The following is a 21,257-nucleotide window of genomic DNA, read 5'->3' as shown; positions in this document are numbered from 1 at the left end:
TTAATATACGGCTTCAGGGTTCTAAGAGTACGTGAAAAAGTACTCAGGCTACCTCTACTAGCCAGGGCGTAGATCTTGGACTCTTTTCCAGGTTGCAGAGCTGAGATTTATCCCAGTTTGAGCTCTGGCTTATCTTCCATTAGAGCTTTTAAAAATAGCCTAGAGGCAGACCTGCAGTTTTTCCCCTACCCATTAAATTGTTGAGAATTAACAAGGCTCACTCTGGGATCTAATCACTTCTCCCTTGCAGCCTCCAGGTACCTTGGGGAGGGATCAAATGCACACAGAGAAGACAAAAAAGGAATTTTATAAGATGATGAAGACCCAGAGGTTTTATTTTTTTCCAAAGATGGGGTTTCTTAAAATAAGGAGATGGTAAATATTTGCACAGCCTGAACGCGATGTGCTTTTAATAATTTATCATTGTATTCAAAAGAAAATATGTATCGATTGCACAACTATTTACTGTGTGCCAAGTACTGTTCTAGATTTTGTGTACATAGCAGTGAACAAAACAAGACAGGGTCCCTGTCTTCAGGAATTTTTCAAATAAACATACAAAGAAGTGCTATGAAGAGGGAAAAAAACAACAGGTGCTAAAGGGGAATACCAGGGACCTTATTTTAGGATGGGGGTGGGGTCAGGAAAGGCTACCGAAGGAGAGGACACTTGAGCTGGGATGTTGTTAGCTGTGCAAAGACCCAGGGAAGAGCTTCCCATCTGGAAGAACTGGCAAAGGCTGGGTTGGAGAAACAACTGACCCAGAATCCTTGTAGCTGAGGTGCAGTGAACCTGGGTGTCTGATCTGGGGAGAACAGCTCCAGAGGAGGCTCCTGAGGCGGGCAAGGCCAGCCAGAGCACGGCTGTCCGAACTGGAACTGGAGTTACCATCCAAGAGGAGAACTGGAAGGTCTTTGACGAGTTTGCAGCAAAGACCATGCTTTCATACGAGGCACCCTGGCTGAGTGGTAGAAAAGTGATGTGAGGTTGACCAAGTAAAAGACGCAGCAGGTGCATCTAGCGGCGAGGAGGCCTAGGTGAGGGAGGTGGTGGGTCCGTGGAGTGTGGAGGACTTGAGATGCTCAGAGCGCCGAGCTCTGGAGCCCCCCTCGGCACACCACCACCAGTGCCCAGATGAGCAGTTAAACTGCATTTACCACTCACACCAAAGGGAGCCTCCTTCCTAGGGGGGAGGAGCCTTACGTCTGTCTCCTTCCAAGCCTTCTCTGCAGACTCTGCCGAGTTCCTCTGAGTACCTTCTGTGCGTGCACCCTCATCGGACGTTCACTGACTGCCCTCCCCAGAGGGACTTGCCCGCTTGGAGTAATGTTTACCTCTCTCCAGTGTGTGAGCTGAAAAAAAGGAAATGTTAGCAATTTTGAGAAGCATGGGCCTTTGAGATTTCAGCCCCACTGCTTGATTTAGCGATGCTGGATCTGCTCAAACCAAAATTATTATAAATAACATATAGTAAATACTATAGATATAACATGATATATGATATATTGTGTATCACATTGAGTTCTGATATTACATTGTGGGTATATATATATATATGAAAATATATATATGTGTGTGTGTATACGTATATATATATATGTATATATATACACATATCACAGATTGGAGCAGATTTATAAGGTCAAAACTGATGACATGTAAGTCATGATATAACTGAGAGTGGGATCTAGCAGAGGGTTACAGAGGACAGAGTCTTTGGCTCTTTGGCCGGTGTATTGAAGAAACTCTCCAGCATGTCTCCGGTGCGGGCTGTGCTGCAGAGACAGGAACTGGCCACAGGTACAGCGGTGATCAGTTCCTGTGAGCCATTTGTGCCCTGTAGACCTCATCCAAGTATTTCTGGCCTAGGAATCCAGCATTTATCTAAAGCCACAGCATAAAACCATTTTGTCATTGTCATTTTGTCAGCACAGACGGAAGGGACCCTTATATCTGTTGTTATGTTAGCTTTGCTTTTTCACTAATGGACCCTTTGTTTTTCCAGGAGAGGGAAAATTAATTTTCACTAGATGGGAGGGTGAATGTGCAAGTGCCTCTAAGTGACTTCTCCCCAGACTGGATTCCACTTCAGGATGACAGACATCCAGCACCTGCCTGCTCTAGACAAGGTCCATAAAAGGGAATTGTTCAGGAAATCAACTATTTTTGCACTAGCATAAGGATACTTCCTTCATAGGCCAGCACTGTACTCTTCCCTCGTCCCACCAGAAAGGAAGACACTTCTCTGCAGTCAGGCCCCCAGGTGGAAGTGAGGCTGGCAGGATTGGGCTCTCCTGGCTTGTTCATAAAATGAATGAAAGAATGTGGTGTAGAGAGATTAGGAACACAGACCTGCAGCCAGACCGCCTGGATTCCTGGTCTGCTCCTGCTACTGGCTGGTTTTGGAGCCTGGGGCACATTCCCTAATCTCTTGTGCCTTGGTTTCTCCAGCTGTAAGATGGAAACAATACTACTTTACTCAGAGGTTGTTGTGAGAATTCAATGAATTGGTGTCCCTGAAGGCAGAGAGTAATGTCCGGCCGAGTACACGTTTGTTATCATGACCATGATTTCTTGACAGGGTAACGAATCTGTTCCGCATGCCTTTGGGTTTTCAAATGCCTTCCTTCCCCTTTTCTCCTCCAGCTGTGAAGTGAGGTCGGGCCCAGAGTTCATCACAAGGTCCTACAGATTCTACCACAACAACACCTTCAAGGCCTACCAGTTCTATTATGGCGGCAACAGGTGCACGAGCCCCACCTACACCCTCGTCATCCGGGGCAAGGTCCGCCTGCGCCAGGCCTCCTGGATCATCCGCGGGGGCACTGAGGCTGACTACCAGCTGCACAATGTGCAGGTCGTCTGCCACACGGAGGCCGTCGCCGAGAGGCTCAGCCAGCTGGTGAACCGCACGTGCCCCGGCTTCGTGCCCGCCGGGGGCCCCTGGGTGCAGGACGTGCCCTACGACCTGTGGCGAGAAGAGAATGGCTGCGAGTGCACCAAGGCCGTGAACTTCGCCATGCACGAGCTGCAGCTCATCCGCGTGGAGAAGCAGTACCTCCAGCACAACCTGGACCGCCTGGTGGAGGAGCTCTTCCTCGGGGACATCCACACCGACGCCTCGCAGAGGATGTTCTATCGGCCGTCCAGTTACCAGCCCCCGCTGCAGAATGCCAAGGTACCCTGCAGCTGACCGCCCTCCCGGCCTGCGGGCTGTTTGTTCTTTATTAAGTAAGATGAGTGGCCCGCAGGGAGACGTGTCAGTGGGGCCCAAAGCGCCCCACGAGAGGAAGCACCCGGCGTCATGGGGGAGACGTGGAGGGCTGCACGGGGAGGCACGCGCAGCAGAAGCAGGAGACCTGGCTGGGCCACCACCTTGCTCTGTGGCCAGGGGCTGTGGTTTTCCTGTTGACATGGGTGGTGGTAGTGGGGTTGTTGGTGTGCTAGGGGTTCCTGGGGTGGTTATTCTAGAAGATTCGTAAGGCTCTGTTTAGCTCTGACCCTCCAGGAATATCTTCTTTGATTCTAAGAGGAAAGCATAAAGGGAATTCGGAGATGTTATAACCACACTTGGGAGAGACAACGACAGCAATGATCCCAGCCCTGGAGGAGGCGGAGGGGTGCCTGAGGGAAAGCGACAGGGCTCTTGTAAGGCTGTGGTCTTACACCCACCCACGTTACTGCTGTCAGTCTTCACAACGACCCCTTGAGGCAGATGTCGCCACCCTATTGGGCTGAAGGGAGAGGCAGCAGAGATTCAAGGGGTTGTCTTTTGCCCCAGGTCACCCAGTTAGGGAGGTTCTGCACTGGAACTTGAACCCAGCCCTCTTTCTCCAGACCCCACATTCTTTCCATTCGACTAAGTGAAATGTAAAGTCACTGTAATCACCAGGGAGGACGGAGGGGGGCAGGAAACAATTAAAACCTTATAATGTTCTTTTCTTGAATGATAGTCCAGTAATTATATTTGGAATTCACAAAGCATTTCCTTCCCATGGGCTCAGAATCCGTGTCAGCCTGTAACATGATCGTTTCCACCGCAGAAGTTGGGGAAGCTCTAGACAGGGAGGGGGTGCAGAGAGGGTGCCAGGGGAGATTTCTCCAGTGCTCCCCTGCATCAGATTGGCTTCTGTGGAATCTTCTCTAGAACAATGATTTTCTAAATGAGGGGCCCCATTGGACTTCTGTTTGACAGTTTACTCATTATTTTTCATCTTTTTTTTTTTCTTAGTCCTTTGAGTTCATTTATGACTGCTAGAGATATCCCAGAGTACTTTCCCTGCCAAAGACCACTTGGTGTTATCTTCTATTTATCTGTGTTATCGTGAGCTCCTGTGATGAAAGTCGCCTTTATTATAATTGTGGGAAATCTGCTGAGGAAGCCCACTTGGCGGAGGCTGCTTCCTCTAGATGCGTCTCACCAGGGACTGTCCCCACGTGTGAGGTGAAGCCAGACGGAGGGCCCAGGGCCCCAGACGCTCCCTGGGCTCACGGCTTGATTGTGTCCTGCCGTAAGGTGCCAGACGCACTGAGGAGGAAGAAGTGAGTTAGGGCAGTGAGGGAGAGGGTGGCCTTTCCTGCCTGCCTTCGTCCCAGTATCTGCCTGGGATCCCCCAGCACCCCTCAGGGTGGGGGAGGAGCTGAGAAGCTGAAGCTCCACCCAAATGCACATCACACAAAGGCACCCAGAGGACAGTGGCACCTGGGCACGGGTGCGGTTTCTGGGGAGATTTTTGGGAGTCACGGGCTCCCAGTACCATCGTGGGACCCTTCCAGGCGGAAGTGTCATCCAGAGGCGGCGCTGAATGCTGCTGCTAAACAGCACTTCCCTCCTTTTTATTTTTAATGTTTGTTTAGTTTGAGAGAGCATGTGAGTGGGGTGGCCAGAGAGAGAGAGGGGAAGAGAGAGTCCCAAGCAGGCTCCATGCTGGCAGCACAGAGCCCAGTGTGGGGCTCGAACTCTCACACCGTGAGATCATTACCTGAGGTGAAGTCAAGAGTCGGACGTTTAACCAACTGAGCCACCTGCTGCCCTATGAATAGATCTGCTCTTGATATCTCTGGTGTGAGAGGGCAGCAGGGAAAGGAGCTTTCCTCCAAACATTTGGCTTTCTTTGAGTACAATCTAGCCAGCTCTTCAACTCTCTATGGTAATGAGAGGTAAGAATGTCATGAATCAAAATGGCCCACAGATAATCCAGAAACGTTATGCGAGCCAAGAGCGCCAACCGGGTCCCACTCTGAAGCTTTATGAAGATCTGCTGTGCACAGAGAGTCCTTTTCGTGGCGTGCTCACCCACCAGCAGAGACGCTGCTCGACAACAGACAGCCAAGAGGCAGGAGCATTGAGGCAGGGAACTGAATATGGAGGAGGGAGTCCGAGGGAGGAGGCTGAATTGCTGCGGGAAGAGGCGGGTGCAGCCCTGGAGCTGCCCGAGCTGGAGTCTGGTTGCTCTGCTGTCTGCACCTGACCTTGGGCTGATAGCTTGCACACATTCAGGTGCAGATTCCTTTCCCTCAGCTTCAGATGCCTATGGGGGCTCTTTTTAGGACTGAAAAGAAAAACAGATTTAACCATAACACCTTTCTCTTCTTACCTCTACCCCCTCACTCTGAATTTACTGTGGTACTTGTGGCATGCCTCATCAGGAGGCCTGGCAGGTAAAATCAGTATTCCTAAGACTTGCAGCTCTGGAAGATTCTCTCCCACTCCTTCCCAGACCTGTAGGAGGGATTTCTCATGCTGTCAGTCGACTCACTGAACAGAGCCTGTCTGTTGGGAGGGCAAAGGCACACACTTGTGGTTCCTGGAGGAAAAATGTCTTGACTGTGAGTTATTACCATTGGCACAGGGACTAAGGATGACAGTTGTAAGGCTGACCTTAGGATTTTTGTCAACAAAAAAGTGGGAGACATGCTTTTTTTTTTTTTTTTTTTTTTTTTAACACTGTCTGGATAAATTGATGAGAATATGGACTTTGGAGGTGGTAGCCAATCCTGGAATCCTCTTCTGTGTCCATCAGCTGCGGGGTGTTGGTTGTGTCATCTGACCTTCTGAAGCCTTAATTTTTCTTCTATAAAGTGGTAAGACTATAAGAATCGATTGGATTGGTGTGCAGAATGCTGCCTGCCATCTGGAAAGGGCCCTCCACCAATGCTCCTTTCTCCCCACTCCTGCAGTAGGTAGCCCTTCTGGGCAGGTGTCTCCTAGAGGGATGACATTGACCACGGGCCTCCAGGTGTTTGACGATGACTCACAATGAAGCATCTCCTTCCATTTTCTGCTCCCTCCCCTGCTAAGGCAACTGTGAGGACATTTACCCAGATTCTTAAGACATAGATCCTTTAAGCCCCGATCCTAATGCCCTGATTTAAGAAATTTTAAAGGTAGAAGGAACCTTGGGCGTACTGTTAAGAAGAAGGAGGAGGGGGAGGGTGAAAGGGGACGGGCAAGGGGTGGAGGAAGAAGAAGTATAGAAGAGTATGAACAGTATGATACCACTGTGTAAAACTAATAATGAAGGGAGAACAAGATAAGCTTACAGAGGGGGCAGTATTTCTGGAAGGGGACGTGAGAAACAAAATGATTGTCTCCAGGGAAGGGAACAGTTGGAGGACAGTTGGACGGAGCCTCCACACTGTATACCTTTTTGTACCTTTTGCAGTTTGTGCCATGAACCCGTATTATCTAAACAGAATCACCATGCAGACTTACAATGAATTAGGAAAGTTAGGACCCTGAGGCTCAGAGGAGCGCAGTGGCCACAGCTAAAGATGGCGGCAGGGCTGGGAGGAGGACCCAGGCAGGCGTCCAGGGCCGATGCGCCCTGTCCACCGCCTCGACTGCCAGCCCGCGTGGCCAGGGGCGTCCTTCGAAGGCCAGTGAGGTCTGTGTGGCTCTGGGAGCTGAAAGGGCCCATTCTTCTCTTGTTGTCCCTGGCGTTGAACGTCTTGGCCTGCAGCGTGCCGCCAGGTCCTCAGGAAGTTTTTAGATCCTTCCCCAGGACAGCTACGAGAAGAATAAACGGACTTGGCCATTGGTGCCTTTCCAGACTCGGTGCAGGCAAAGCCCCAGGTGCTCCCTGCCTGCTGGCCAGTGGCGGGTCGCCTCACCCGCTGGGAACGGGAAGGAGGAGGGCTGGGAGCACATCCGGAGAGACCGCACTCCCCCCGCCACCCGCCTCTTTGAACTCTTTGCCTCCCCCTAATTGCCGGTCCGTAGAGACCTGGCTGAAAATTAGTTTAAATGCTAAATTGAGTTTGAAACCACTAGTCTCAGCCCCTCTGGAAACGGGACACCGTGTAAAAATAGAAACTTTAAATCAACTTGTTTTTCTAAGCTTTATACAGCTTTGCTGTGAGGTTCAGAATCCTTTGGCGAATACGTTGCCTTTGAAGAGAATCAGGTGTGCCGGGAGGATTCTTTCAGGATGAAATTGGCTACCCTTCGCTACGAAAAATCAGGACTGCATAAAATAACCCCGAAAGAAGAGGCTTTGCCTGAACGGAGCTTAACATCAGGGCAGCTGTCACCCTCTGCCTAGATTTTTTGTGCAGTTGAAGGGTTAGCCAGCCGAATTCTTTCAGTGGTAGAATCAAATAGTAATTAAAAGCAAATGATTGCCCGGGAAACGCCAGAGCCTCAGGATCAGACTTGTAAGCAAATGGAATTGGTCTTTCGCCAAAATCCTGCACTGATTTAGCCACAGGGTCGTAAATCAAAGGGGTTGTCTGAAACCAGACAACTTTCCGCAAGCCGTGTATCTCAAGTATTCTGCCCCAGCACATGCATAGCACATCGGAGGAGGACAAGCACCGAAGTGTTTTAAAGAGTAGCTGAGGACTGAAAAGGAAGAAGGAAATACTCATGGGCTTTCTGTCCTGAATTCTGTAGAAACTTCTAGACTGTGAACGAGCATTCGGTTTTGAGGGAGCTTGCTTTTCCAAGCCTTTTCAGAGTATGTGAGAAATACAGAGACTTTCTGCTATCTGTGACATCAGAGAGACGGTGGACCAGGGCCGTGGGCAGCACACTTCTCGGGCCAGCTCCGGGAGATGGCTGTGCCGTGGGAAGTGGCTCCTCCTTAGGCATGTGCTTGGCGGGGACCCCGGACGGGTGGGTAAGTGGGTGTCACGGAACTAACAGTAGAGGGAGCCGTGCATGGTGTTTGTGGAAGATCTCGCGTTCCTTCTCTTCCCGCCAGCGTAGGGAAAGGAGACGGGCTTCGTGGAGGCGACAGGGAATGGAAGAGGTGATAGAGGACCGGAGAGCTCAAGGAGTCATGACCTAGGAAAGCCCGTCTCGCATTAAGGATGAATCCTAAAGAGAAGCGTGGCCCAGCTCGCCGGGGCTGGGTGTTGCAAATGTTGCACATCATAAGGGAAGACAGAGCTGATGACTGGGGTTGAGTGATGGGGTCTTGACTGTGAAAGGGTTGCCTGTGTGGACCTTTTATTTGGGCCAAAGTATGAAATGCCATACAGTTGCTCTGCCTCACAGCTCCTGGCATACACTTTTACTGCAGAAACAGTTCATTACATTTCTTGACTCCAGAGTGTTTCAGCAGATAAACAGACATGCAAGGTTGCTTTATTTAAGGAGTTAGCAGACCAGGAAATACTTGTTGTCAGGGACGGAACAAGTGGTAAACATTTCAGCCCTTCAAAGGCAAGAGAGGAGCGCCTGGGTGGTGAAGCGTCCGACTTCGGCTCGGGTCGTGATCTCGCGGTTCATGAGTTCCAGCCCCGCGTCGGGCTCTGTGCTGACAGCTCAGAGCCTGGAGCCTGCTTCAGATTCTGTGTCTCCCTCTCTCTCTCTCTGCCCCTCCCCTGCTCACAGTCTGTCTCTCTCTGTCTCTCAATAATAAATAAATGTTAAAAAATTTTAAAAGAAAAAAAAAAAAAACCAAGAGAGCCCAGCAGACGGAGTGAGAGCCTGGGCGTGCCAGAAATCAACCATCCACAAAGTCTGTAGGAAGCCCATTCTGTGGGAAGAGTGGAAGGGGGGCGGACCCTTGGATGGGCCAGACCTTGGGGTCTGCTGGATTTACAGCAGATTTAATTTAATTATTACAATGAATCTACTTCAACTATTTAAATGAATTTAAATTGATAAGAGTATAAGAAACAAGCAAAAACATCTATGAGAAATTTTCTTCTGAAACGTTTTTGAAGTCATTTGTTTTAAAGAACCAGCCTCTTAGGGCCCTTTACATCTGGCTGTTGAGTCTGTACATAATGTGTACGTGTAGGCAAGGTGGAGGCAAAATTGTCTTTTGTGTGATTTGCTGATGTTTTGCAAACTGGAAAGGCCTTTGTGGGCTAACCTCAGATTCTAGACTTCTTAGAGAACGCCGTTCTAGGAAATGAAGGGTTGCTCCCAGAGACACCGCCCCCCACCGCCCCCAAACATGTGCCCCTTCTAAATTCCAGGATGCAGACAGTGTGGAGTTGACTTCTGCCTCGGGAGACAGATGTGATCCGTGAGAGTCAGCAACCCACCTGGCCTGTGTTCTTCCATCCGCCTTCCATCCCCCGTCCTTTTGTGGGCACCATCAGCCACCGCTTGTGGCCCCAAAAGCTGCTGTTTTAAGACACAACAGGTGTGACCGTGGCTGTTCCCCTTGCTTCCTCCTGAAAGCAGAATCATCATGACTCATTGAGGTGGTCAGAATGAGCCCAAGTTCAGGAACTCCTGGGATCCCAGATCTGAAAAGCACCCAGTGAGGCCCCTTCCACAAGGTGGTCAGCTCTCATTTGTGATGAATGCTGGCCTAATCTATTCATATTGTTAAATAGCCGGTGACCGCATTCAAGCAATCAGGCTGTCACTCTCGAACCTTTATCATACCCTCCGTGCTCCCCCCAGATGTCACGGGAAGTCGGAGAAAGGGAGAGTACTTTGGTCTTAGTTTCAAAAGGCTTGATGAAGTTGTTCTCCAGTGAAATGGAGAGGCCCTGGGAAGTCTGTATGTGTAGGAATACCTACAGTAGAAATTGAATCAAATGTGTGGAGATTCGGAGTTGTAAAAAAAAAAAAAAATGCTTTCAGCTTCAGTCATTGGCAGGTTTCTTCCTGAGAAACATGAATGTTTTTTATCCCATGGAAGAAAACTCTGTGAAAGGAACTTTCCATCATCTGTGCCCATTTCTCCTCCTCTTTGAGCAAAACTTTTAGACCAAGAAATGTTTTATTCATCCTGCTTTTCTAGTTGATCTGTTCACAGCAAGATGATATCAAGTAATTTCTTCCATTCTGGGAAGACGCTGGAAACAAGTGAATACTGTCAGCAAATGTTGTCGACGCACCAGATCTCTCCAGAAATAAATATTGGCAAGGAACGAGAGAAAGCCTAGAGAATCCCTATCAGTCATCGGCCAGAGAAGACCTTTACCCAGGGACCCGAGTCCTTGACAGGGAGACATCTGTTCTTTGCAGGACCTCAGCCTAAGAGACAGCCTGGGGCCAGGGTGTAGCGCTCAGCAAAGCCCAAGACCAAATTATGCTCCAGATTCTACTTTTGGCTTGTAAAGTCATCTGGGCCATGTTATTCTATCTCTCTGTGCCTTGGTGGCCTCATCTATGAAGTGTCCCCATGGTGTCTTTGAGAGGTTGTAAAGCTAAGGGGATGGTGTACTTGAACCTTCTCAGAATCAAATGTCCTGTGTGTGCAAAGCTGCCCTTAGCTGACGTGTTGCCAGGGCGCTGGGCAGGAGAACAGAGTGGGCAAAACCCCACTCTTTGCCTAGAACATTGCTCGCTTATGATGTTGAAGGTTTGTCTTTCATTTTTCGAGTAAGTTTGGTGGTTTTCTTTTACGATGTTAATTACATAGGGATCTTTTTTTCTCCCCTCCTCCTTCAGAATTAAAGCTTGTTTTGGTTGGTGGAAAGAGAGGTGACAAGGAGACATATTCTGGTCCCTTTGCTTTAACCTTCAGATCTTTTGTGTTCAGAAACCCAGACTTCAAAGCAGCCCTTTCTAAGAATCAGGGAGGGGAGTGATGTAGAAAGAAGCCCAGTGGGAGAGCCTACAATCCGACAGCTTCTCAGAGGAGAATCATGTATCCGAGTGTGGACCAAAAAAGAGAGCAATCCCATAAAGCAAGTGATATTCCATACTACACGTGACCCTTCATGTCGAAAAACTCTTCTCATTTAGTAGTGTTGAAGAGCTGCGATTTAAGGAAAGCATCCTGAAAAAGAGAAACGTTCGAGCCAGTACAGTGTATAGGTCTTAATTTCTGCTTCCCCATCATTGTTCCTAGAGGCCTTTTGGGTTTTATTCAAGCCGAGGATGGTGGGAATGAAGAGCACAAAAATCTAAAAATCTGTCCATAAAACAGAGTGGTTAAAACTGGTCTCTTGGTGATAATATCCACAGAGAGGTCAAAAATCCCACCCCCGTTTGCTACGTCTTTGGTTTTTTAATGCCTTCTCAAAAGTTGTTATCAAAAGTTACTAGTCGGCAATGACCAGAAAAGCAACCCTGTTAAAAAATGGGCAAAGGACTTGAATAGACACGTCTCCGAAGAAGATACACAAATAGCCCATAAGCACACGAAAAGATGCTCAACATCACTCCTCATTAGGGGAACACAAATCAAAGTACAGCACACCATACCCGTTCGATGGCTGTTATCAAAAAGAGAAAAAAAAATACCAGTTGGCAGGGATGTGGAGAAGTTGGGACCCTTGTGTACCGTGCGTGGGGGTGTAAAATGGCGCAGCTGCTGTGGAAAACAGTATGGTGGTTCCTCCGAAAGTTAAACACAGAATTACAGTGTGATCCAGAAATTTCACTTCTGAGCACATGCCCAGAGTTCCTGCAAGTGGAGTCTTAAATAGCTTGTACACCTGTGCTCATAGCATCGTTACGCACAGTGGCCAAAAAATGGAGTGTCCGTCAACAGATGAATGGATAAACAAAGTGTGGTCCATACATACGTTGAGATACTATTCGGCCTTAAAAAGGAAGGGAATTCTGCAACATACTGCACCATGGATGAACCGTGAGGGCATTATGCTAAGCGAGATAAGCCAGTCCCAAAAAACCAGCAAGTTCTGTATGCTTTCACTTGCGTGAGGGACCTAGCGTCGACGGAAAGTACAAGGGTGATTGTCGAGGGCTGGGATTGAGAGAATGGGGAGTTGTTGTTTCTTGGGTACCGAGTTTCAATTCGGGAGGACGGAAAAAGTTCTGGAAGTAGACGGCGGTGATGGTTGCACAACCGAGTGAATGTACTTAGTACCACGGAGCCGTGCGCTAAAAATGGTTCAGATGGCAAGTTGTGTGTTATGTATATTTTACCACAATTAAAATAGTTTAAGAATTTGGCAAGATCAATACCTAAGGGCCAGGTTCTTCCCATTGTGTCCCTCAATTCTCACCGACCCAACTCCTGGACGGCGAGCTTCCTTTGCTTGTGGCCCGCTTTTCTCTGTCGCCAAACAGGAATTCTTCCTCCAGGTCCCCATCTCAAAGGTCAGGACCCTGCCCCATTATTCTTAAAAATTCCAAGTGGACTCCAGGTGCTACCATGGCACCTTTCTGGAACAGCCTGGGCCAGGCTGGACAGTCCTCTTTCTTTCCAGAGCCGTCTTCTGCACAGCTCAGCATCCTTGTTGTAATAGGCCCGGGCACCAGAACGCTGCTGTCCTGTCTGTGAAATCTCAGGGATTTGGATCTGAGTACTGGGCTGGTTTTACTCAGACTGTGTGGGGCAGGGGCAGGGGACCAGGGACAGCAGGTATGGTTTGGTAAAGGTGCTGGTCATGATGACACTTGTTAGCAGTTAAGAGGCTGCTTCCTCTTCATATGTGTTATAGACATTATGTTCACTTTGCATCCCAGACTTTGAGTATCAGAACCCCATTCCAGGGTAAGAAGTTTGGATTCTTCCCCTCCTGATAGTTGACTAAGAAAATACATAATGACAAAACTACTGAGTTTGGTGGTGCTTTGTTTTATTTATTTATGTTTATTTTATTTATTTTTTATTTAAATTTTAGTTAGCCTACAGCATGATACTGGTTTCAGGAGTAGAATTCAGTGACTCATCACTTATATGCAGCACCCAGTACTCATCCCAACAAGTGCCTTCCTTAACACCCATCACCCATCTAGCCCATCCCTCACCCACCTCCCTCTATCAACCCTCAGTTAAGAGTCTCTTGTGATTTATTTCCCTCTCTCCTCCTTTTTTCCTCTTCCCGTATATTCATCTGTTTTGTTTCTTAAATTCCACATGTATTTGTCTTTCTCCGATTGACTTATTTTGCTCAGTATAATACATTCTGGCTCCATCCACATCGTTGCAAATGACAAGATCTCATCCTTTTTGATGGCTGAGTAATATTCCATTGCATAGATATACCCCATCCTCTTTACCCAGTCATCAGTCAATGGACATTTGGGCTCTCTCCATAGTTTGGCTATTGTTGATAGTGCTGCTGTAAACATGAGGATGCCTGAGTCCCTTTGAAGTTGTATTTTTCTACCCTTTGGATAAATACCTAGTAGTACAATTGCTAGGTCGTAGGGTAGTTCTGTTTTTTTGAGGAACCTCCATACTGTTCTCCAGAGTGGCTGCACCAGTTTGCATTCGGTGGTGCTCTAACTACATTTTTATCTTATCCACCCTAACCTGTGTTTGCACCTGTAGTGAGAGACATGCCTCTATTTAGTCTTCCTGTCAAATGCCGTGCATGCCTGCGATCCAGCTCCCTGGGCCTCATCTGAGAAGTTTCTCCCCAAAGTGATTCTGGGTGCACTGAGTGGGAGCCATCTTAATCTACTGCTAATTTCTTGCAGCAGTTATGCAAGCAGAATGACCCCCATTTTACACATTAGGACATTGGAATAGAGATTAGTGACTTGCCCAAGGTCACCAGCCGCAGGGCCGGCAGTCACCGCTGAAAGCATGGGGCTGGCCCGTGGCTCCCAGGACCTGGCCAGAACTTCTCCTTCTGTGCACAGAATGCGTAACAGATGCATCGGGACCCCAACACAGTGAGGACTTGGCCTTCGTCTCACTCTCTGGCGGCCCACTTGATCTTACCATCTACAAGCCATAATCGGTGTTAGCAAAGGAAGCCTTCTCTCCCCTCAGTGACAATCTAGGCTCATCTAACGAGCACGGTGACAAGTTAGTGAGCCTTGAGTTCTCCCTGGAGGAGAATGTGGAGGGAGGGCAGCTCCCTCGCTCTCGGAGACATCCGAGCACTTAAGCAAACAAGCGCAGGAACATCACGCTGAGTCAGTGCTGAAAATGAAAAGGCCTTGGGAAGTTGGATTCCTGACTTCGGGAAACACGTGTGTGCCCTCCTGGGAGTGCCTGCCAGTCGCTTTACTCGGGCCTGGGGCCACACCAGTGAGCAGCTGCACACCCTGGGCCCCGTGGCTGGGGGAGCCCCAGGCCGGTGTCCGGGAGCTGTCCCCCTGAGAGCGGGCCATAACTGTCACCCTCCTGCAACGGCACTGATTAGATTTGCCTCGTGCTTCCGTCCGCTTTGCCACAGCCAGTGTGGGAGGGAGAATTCCGGAGAGACGCTGCCCATGGCCAGGGGCAGGCAGCCCCTGGCACACAGGCGTCCTCTGACTGAGGTCAGATAGCCAGGCAATGGGCAAGTGCTCAAGAACCCAGCTCTGCTGTCTTCTAGACCGTGGCATTTTGAGGGGAGCCCTGAGCCGTCTAGGCAAACAGCATTTATGTGGCTGGCAGTCTCTGGCCACCTCTACTCACTGGAGGTTTTCTAAGCCACAACCCTAAACAGATGGCCCTTGTCCCCGAGGCTCTGTTAGCGTTCTGAAGCAAATGCAACAGGGAGGCACTCCCGGAAGAGCCGCAGCTATCTTGCACTAATTAAGTGGCTCAAGCTATAAAGCAGGAAGCAAATGAAGAGCCCATAAACCTTGAAACCTCGGGGCCAGCAGACACAAATGGATGTGCGTGCTGACTTCTCAGAGGCCGCTGCTCTCGCCCTCTTTCCGGCCTCCTCCTTTATGCCCTCCTTTGAAAGGACCCCTGCCTTACTACGCAGCTCCCCTTGTCATCCCAGCAATTAGAACGTTATCCTTTTTGTGTGTGTTACTTTGTGTGTCTCATCATTGTTTTTAGTGGGAAAAAAAATCTAACTGTCAAATACACACACAGAATTTCCATCTTAACCATGTTAGGGTATCTGGTTCGGTGGCATGGAGTACGCTCACACCGTTGTGTAGCCGTCTCCCCCATCCATCCGCAGAGTTTTTTCATCTTCCTGAACTGAAGCTCTGTCCAGGTCAAACACTAACTCCCCGTTCGCCCCTCCTCCCCCCCCCCCCCCCCCCCCCCCAGCCCTTGGCAACCACTGTTCTCCTTTGTCTCTGGCTTTGATCACTCTGGGTCCCTCCTAGAAGTGGAATTGTACAGTTATTCGTGCTTTTGTGTCTGGCCTATTTTTTATTTACATTTACTTAATTTTTGAGAGAGAGAGAGGCACACACACAGAGCACGAGTGGGGGAGGGGCAGAGAGAGAAGGAGACACAGAATCGGAAGCAGGCTCCAGGCTCCGAGCTGGCAGCGCAGAGCCCCGACCCGGGGCTCGAACTCACAAACCGCGAGATCGTGACCTGAGCCAAAGTGTGTCTGGCTTATTTCATTTAGCATCATGTCGTCAGGGCTCATCTGTGTCGTAGCGTGGGTCAGAATTCCCTTCCCTTTTCAAGATTGAATAATATTTTGTTGTATGCGTGGACCACATCTTGTTTTTCCATTCACTCGTCAGTGCACATCAGGTTGTTTTCATCATTTGGCCATGTGAATAACGCCGCTGTGAACACGGGTGAACAGCCGTCTCCTCAAGACCCTGGTTTCAGTTCTTCGGACTATAAACCGGAGGTGGGGTTGCTGGATTCTACGGTAGTTCTTTTCCGCAGCAACTGCCCCGTTTTCCATTCCCACCAGCAGTGCACGAAGGTTCCAGTTTCTCCACATCCTTGTCAACACTGTTAGGCTCAGATGTTTCCGTCTGTCAACACTGTTAGGCTCAGAGTAGCCGTCCCAACGGGTATGAGATGAGGCTCGCCTTTCTGAAGTCAAATGTCCAGGACGTGTGATAGGATTCTAAAGAGAGTACACATCACGGCTGAAATAGACAAGTCCCTGATGTCGGTGCTCACAGGTGCACTCTTGAGCCCACACCAGCGCGCACACACACCCACCGCGACCCTCCTGTGTGTGCCCAAGGGCGTAGCTCCAGGTGTCTCTTGGGTTCCCAGGCGGCTAGTAGTGGTGCCTTGCCCGGCCCCACTGGTGAGCCTCACTTGAAGGAAGCGTGTGTGCGCTGCTCTGTCGTGAAGACAAACGTCTCTCCGTGTGTTTGTTTCTTGGCTCCAGAACCACGACCACGCCTGCATAGCCTGCCGCATCATCCACCGGTCAGATGAGCACCGCCCGCCGCTCCTGCCCCCCAAGGCTGACCTGACTGTCGGGCTGCACGGCGAGTGGGTGAGCCAGCGCTGCGAGGTGCGGCCCGAGGTCCTCTTCCTCACGCGCCACTTCATCTTCCATGACAACAATAACACCTGGGAAGGGCATTACTACCACTACTCCGACCCCGTCTGCAAGCACCCCACCTTCACCATCTACGCCAAGGGCCGCTACAGCCGGGGCGTGCACTCCTCCAGGGTCATGGGAGGAACTGAGTTTGTGTTCAAAGGTAGGGCTCCCACCTCGACTCCCAAGGGAGCAGCCCCACGGGTGAGAAAGTGGGCAGTTTGGGGACATTTTTGTCCAGGCAGAGGCTGAGGGAAAGGGTTTTTCTTACGGTAGAGATGTTGGGGGAGAGATTAGGGAGGACTTTCTGCTTCAAGCTCATCATTCGCCACAGCCTCTGAGGTCCTCTCTGCTCAGAATGGGGCCAACAGGGGTGGCTCAGCCCATGGGCCACAGTGCTGGAGCCGCCCATCCCGCTGTGCACGGTGTCAGATGTGGTCAAGGAGCATGTTCTCCTAGTAATGAAACCTCAAGTCTGCATGTTCCCTTTCTTGTGCACAGCTCATGGCGACTCTGAGCTGCCCCTGTGATAACATCACACTTACTTGCTGCATTCCGTGTGCTTTCTTGAGTGGGCAGTAAAGAGCAGGTGTTAGTCACACCGCAGGTGCTCCCACAGTTGTCCTTTCCAGCGCTGAGTTTGTCACGCGCTTAAGAGTTGTCATGTGCTTGGGTTGAGGAGGTTTGAGATTTGCAAAGATTACCTAAGCGAGGAAGGTAAGGTGAGGGGTGAAATTCACCAGGCTGTTATCAGCAAGGGAGGCCTTGTGGCCTCTATTTCTAGAATCTTTTAAGCTTGTACACCTTTTTAAGACGGAGTCAGTCATGTGATTGACAAATAAAAGAGAGGTGGCCCAGAAACTGGGTGTGACCCCTTCTAGGATGGCATTCCGTGGTTCAGTCTTTTTAATGTGAAGTATTTCTGCTGACCCAGATAAGTCCCAGGGCATCTTAACCCTCCGCTTAGAGAGAAAGATTTTCTCCAGGAAATATGGACCTTTGCTAGATTTGGCCAAGAGAACAACCATTTCTGTCTGATTCCACCCCGAAGCTGCCTTGGTATACATAAAATATAATCCCCTGGGGTCTTTCAAAAACAGCCCTCTCCAAGCGCTGGGATTTTTTATTTAATGCGTTTACTCACATTTTCCTTGCTCGCAGCCTAATTTATTTTAGTCGCCTGATCTATGGGCCAGTATTAATTTCCAAGACTGCTAATTAGTATAGGTGTGTGACATGACAGCAAAACTAAAAACCTCCAAACCTTTCATAAAAATAAAATTCCAGTTTGCGTCGAATATTTGGTCAATCCCGAAGAGTCGGTGGGCTCCGCATTTATACACCAAATACAGTCTACCTGCATTGTATTCAATGTGATGGCCATTCGGACCAACACGTTGAACTCTTTCCACTGGGGAATGCTTTTAGGGAGGCCGCGACAGGTGGGTGGCTGCGCGGGGTCGGGTTTAGAGCAGGTGGCCTGTGCAGACAGAGTGCTTTCTTCACCGCACGCCACCCCCTTAGAGTCACCACCCTGTCGTCTCTCCTTCTCAGTGAACCACATGAAGGTCACCCCCATGGATGCGGCCACAGCCTCGCTCCTCAACGTCTTCAATGGGAACGAGTGTGGGGCCGAGGGCTCCTGGCAGGTGGGCGTCCAGCAGGACGTGACCCACACCAACGGCTGTGTGGCGCTGGGGATCAAGCTACCTCACACCGAATACGAGATCTTCAAAATGGAGCAGGATGCCCGCGGCCGCTATCTGCTGTTCAACGGCCAGAGGCCCAGCGACGGGTCCAGTCCGGACAGGCCTGAGAAGAGGGCCACCTCCTATCAGATGCCCTTAGTCCAGTGTGCGTCTTCTGCGCCCAGAGCCGAGGACTTCTCCGAGGACCACCGGGGTCACCAGTATGGGAGCCGGGCGCCAGGGAGGAGCGCTCGTCCCCTGCTCCTGGCCACGCTTGCTGGCCTTTTGACTCTCCTGCAGTGGCACGTCCTCAGATAGAAGTTGTTAAAAAGCTATATGTTTTTCCACACCAGGATTCCTTACAACTTACAGGTTTTCTTTACAAAAAGGAAGGACACTTCTTGTGATGCACTTGAATGGCCGAGAACTGTGGCTCCTTTTCTGCTGTCCGGCCCCCTCCCTCCCGGCCTGAGTCCTGAGCAGCGCTGTTTGAAGTTCCTGCTTTGAACTCCGTCCATGGGATCCCAGGCCTGAGTGCCTTCTCAAGAGTAATTGCACTTTAAGACCGCAGAGAGTGTCGAGCTAGTGTGTGTGGTAGAGGGGGCAGGGTGACAGCTAAGTCCTCTTCTTTTCTTCCCTGTAATTATTATTAAATTTCCGAGTTAAACTTAAATGGATATCAAGCTATGGCGTATTTTTGCCACTATACCGCAGTCGCTTCCTGTCCTCCCTCAAAACTGCTTTATGACCTGGGAATCCAGTGTGGAGTTGGTTTGGAACTGCAATCAAGACACCTTTCATTAATAAAGAAGAGACTTGGGTGTAGATATGTACATAGGGAAAGACACAGGGTTTAGCTTAACCACCTCGACAGCCTTTATGCAAAACAAAAGGAGGGAATCCACGCTGTCAGATGTTGAGTGCAAAAGTATCTGTAATTAAAGTTTCAACATAATTTAAAGTATCATTGTTTTAACTGGTGGGGAAAGGAGACTCGGTCTCTGGGTGGCTGCAGGACGCACACTGCTTTATTCCTGCTCCGTTGACGAGGGCGGTTGAGCAAATATCAAAAGCAGTACAGACAGGAGCAGTGACCTCCGGGATGGTCACAGTGTGTTAAATGCCACCTTACTGATAGAAAGTGCCTGTTCCTTCCACAGTTGCCTCTTCGTGGGACCGTCGTCCTGGCTCATGGTGTTTCTGGTGAGGGGCGACCAGACGTCTTCACTCTGCCGTCTCTGCTAACTTCAAAGATGACTGTTCAGAGACCACGCTTTGCTGTTAAGGGGCCTGGCCGTTCAGAGAGTGCAGTGAAGGCACCCTCACGGGGGCGCTGCACTAGACCCTCGACTCGTGTGAAACCCAGGCTCTGGGTAAAGCCGCTTTCTCATCGGACATGCCAGCTTGACTCGATTTCTGTCCTGCTGTTGCCTTGGCCGTGTGGCAGAGAGTCTCAGGGTCACCTTCTACAGAATCTGTGAGCGTCTTCCTCACAGGCACTGGGAGGGCGCCTGAGTCACGTCTGCCCATTACTTTGGATTATTACAAACGGTGCTGTCTGCACACCAAGTGCTATGATGGAGGGAAATAGCAAGTCACTGAAAGCCTGGATGCAACCGGAAGTGAGCATCAAACCATGCTCAAGGTCAAGAGTCGTACTTGTATTTAAAAATTAACTTTGTGAAATGCTGTAGCATTCAGGATGGTGATAAGCTAAATGGATAGCATGGAGCACCAAAGTGCTTTATCTTTAGAATATATTTTAAGTTGTGGTGCATACTGAGGGGGTTTATTCAAATGAAAATACTAACTTAAATGTCTGCCAAGTTTCATAAACAAAGATGTCAACGATACTCCCACAGAATACATTTTGCCTGTGGATCTATTTAATACTAATGCTATCTTTAAAGGATATAATAAAATTATGTGGAAAACTATGTTCACCGCTAAAGAATACCTCAGTGATTTGCCATAAAAGTGATAGATTTATAGCCATTTAATTCACAGCCACTCACCTAGACTTAGCTGCTCACACTCTTAAAAAGTACATACACACACACACACACACACACACTTATATCCAAATACATAGGTATTAACATGCATATAATGTATGTGTATGTATATGTGTCTTAGGGACAGGGTGGCATTCATGTGGTCATATCACTTTCTGATACTCTATACAGAGAATGGCCAGTATAATTTATTCACAAGTTATCAACCCAGTTAGGTGTATGCCTGTCACTTGCTGTATCCCCCACATTTATCACATCTTGTCTTGGTTATGACATGCTAAGACACATAAGGGTTAGGAAGTTAGTAGCAGGCAGGTCCACGTGTAAATTCTAGGTTTGGTGAAAGAAGTAAGTAAATAAAGGACAGCTCTTCCAGACTTCCCTGGCCTGCTACAACTAGACTTGCTCCCTTCCTGGGTAGTAGCTGATGATGGTCAGGATCAGGAAGTTGCTCCTTGGGCAAGCATTGTAAACTCCAAGTTGACCTTGGACTCAGAAGCCTCCTGGAGCCTCCAGTCCCCCACCTGTGCGGACATGACAGATCTGGTCATCTGCTGAGAGTAGTAGCTGACACCGGGCCCAGTGTCTGTGATGTCCATCCCGCCATCCTGAACAGTCCGTGATGATGCCACAGTGCCGTGGCAGCCCACGGGGGTGACTCTCAGCAGTGCCCAGCACCAAGGACGCCTGCAAGAGAGGCTGGGGGTCAGGGCATCCTCCATGGGGCTTTACACACACCTTGTAAACATGACTGGATTAATGGAAGTCCTGTGATTCCTGGTTGAAGGGACGGCTTTCACAATCATAAAAAAGCCATTCTGTATTCCACCAGCTCTTTAAATATATCTTGAAAACAAAGATGGCGTTCAAAACAGTCCACACACACGTTGCCATGTTTTATTGTAACGTGGTAATCCCCCTTCCCCCGTCCCTACAAGACTTACTAGGCACGTGGCAATGGAGTGCAGAAACCGACAGATGGGACCTCACTGGGCATTTCGGGATGCTGTCCTCG

The 21,257-nt window shown here is 49.4% G+C and overlaps 1 protein-coding gene across 1 annotated transcript in view; it reads left to right on the top strand.

Moving 5' to 3' along the window:
- The window catches only part of APCDD1 (APC down-regulated 1), a 34,470-nt gene extending 14,306 nt beyond the window's left edge, over nucleotides 1–20,164 (top strand). The window contains exons 3-5 of the mRNA XM_023241742.2: nucleotides 2,647–3,178; nucleotides 16,381–16,702; nucleotides 18,094–20,164. Of these exons, the coding sequence (XP_023097510.2) occupies nucleotides 2,647–3,178; nucleotides 16,381–16,702; nucleotides 18,094–18,545 (1,306 nt within the window). The 3' untranslated portion in view covers nucleotides 18,546–20,164. The remainder of the gene's footprint in view (nucleotides 1–2,646; nucleotides 3,179–16,380; nucleotides 16,703–18,093) is intronic.
- The last annotated feature ends 1,093 nt before the right edge of the window (nucleotides 20,165–21,257 follow it).

Source organism: Felis catus, chromosome D3 (genome assembly GCF_018350175.1).
Source record: "Felis catus isolate Fca126 chromosome D3, F.catus_Fca126_mat1.0, whole genome shotgun sequence".
Lineage (NCBI taxonomy): Eukaryota > Metazoa > Chordata > Mammalia > Carnivora > Felidae > Felis > Felis catus.
This window is presented reverse-complemented; position numbering and strand designations above follow the sequence as displayed.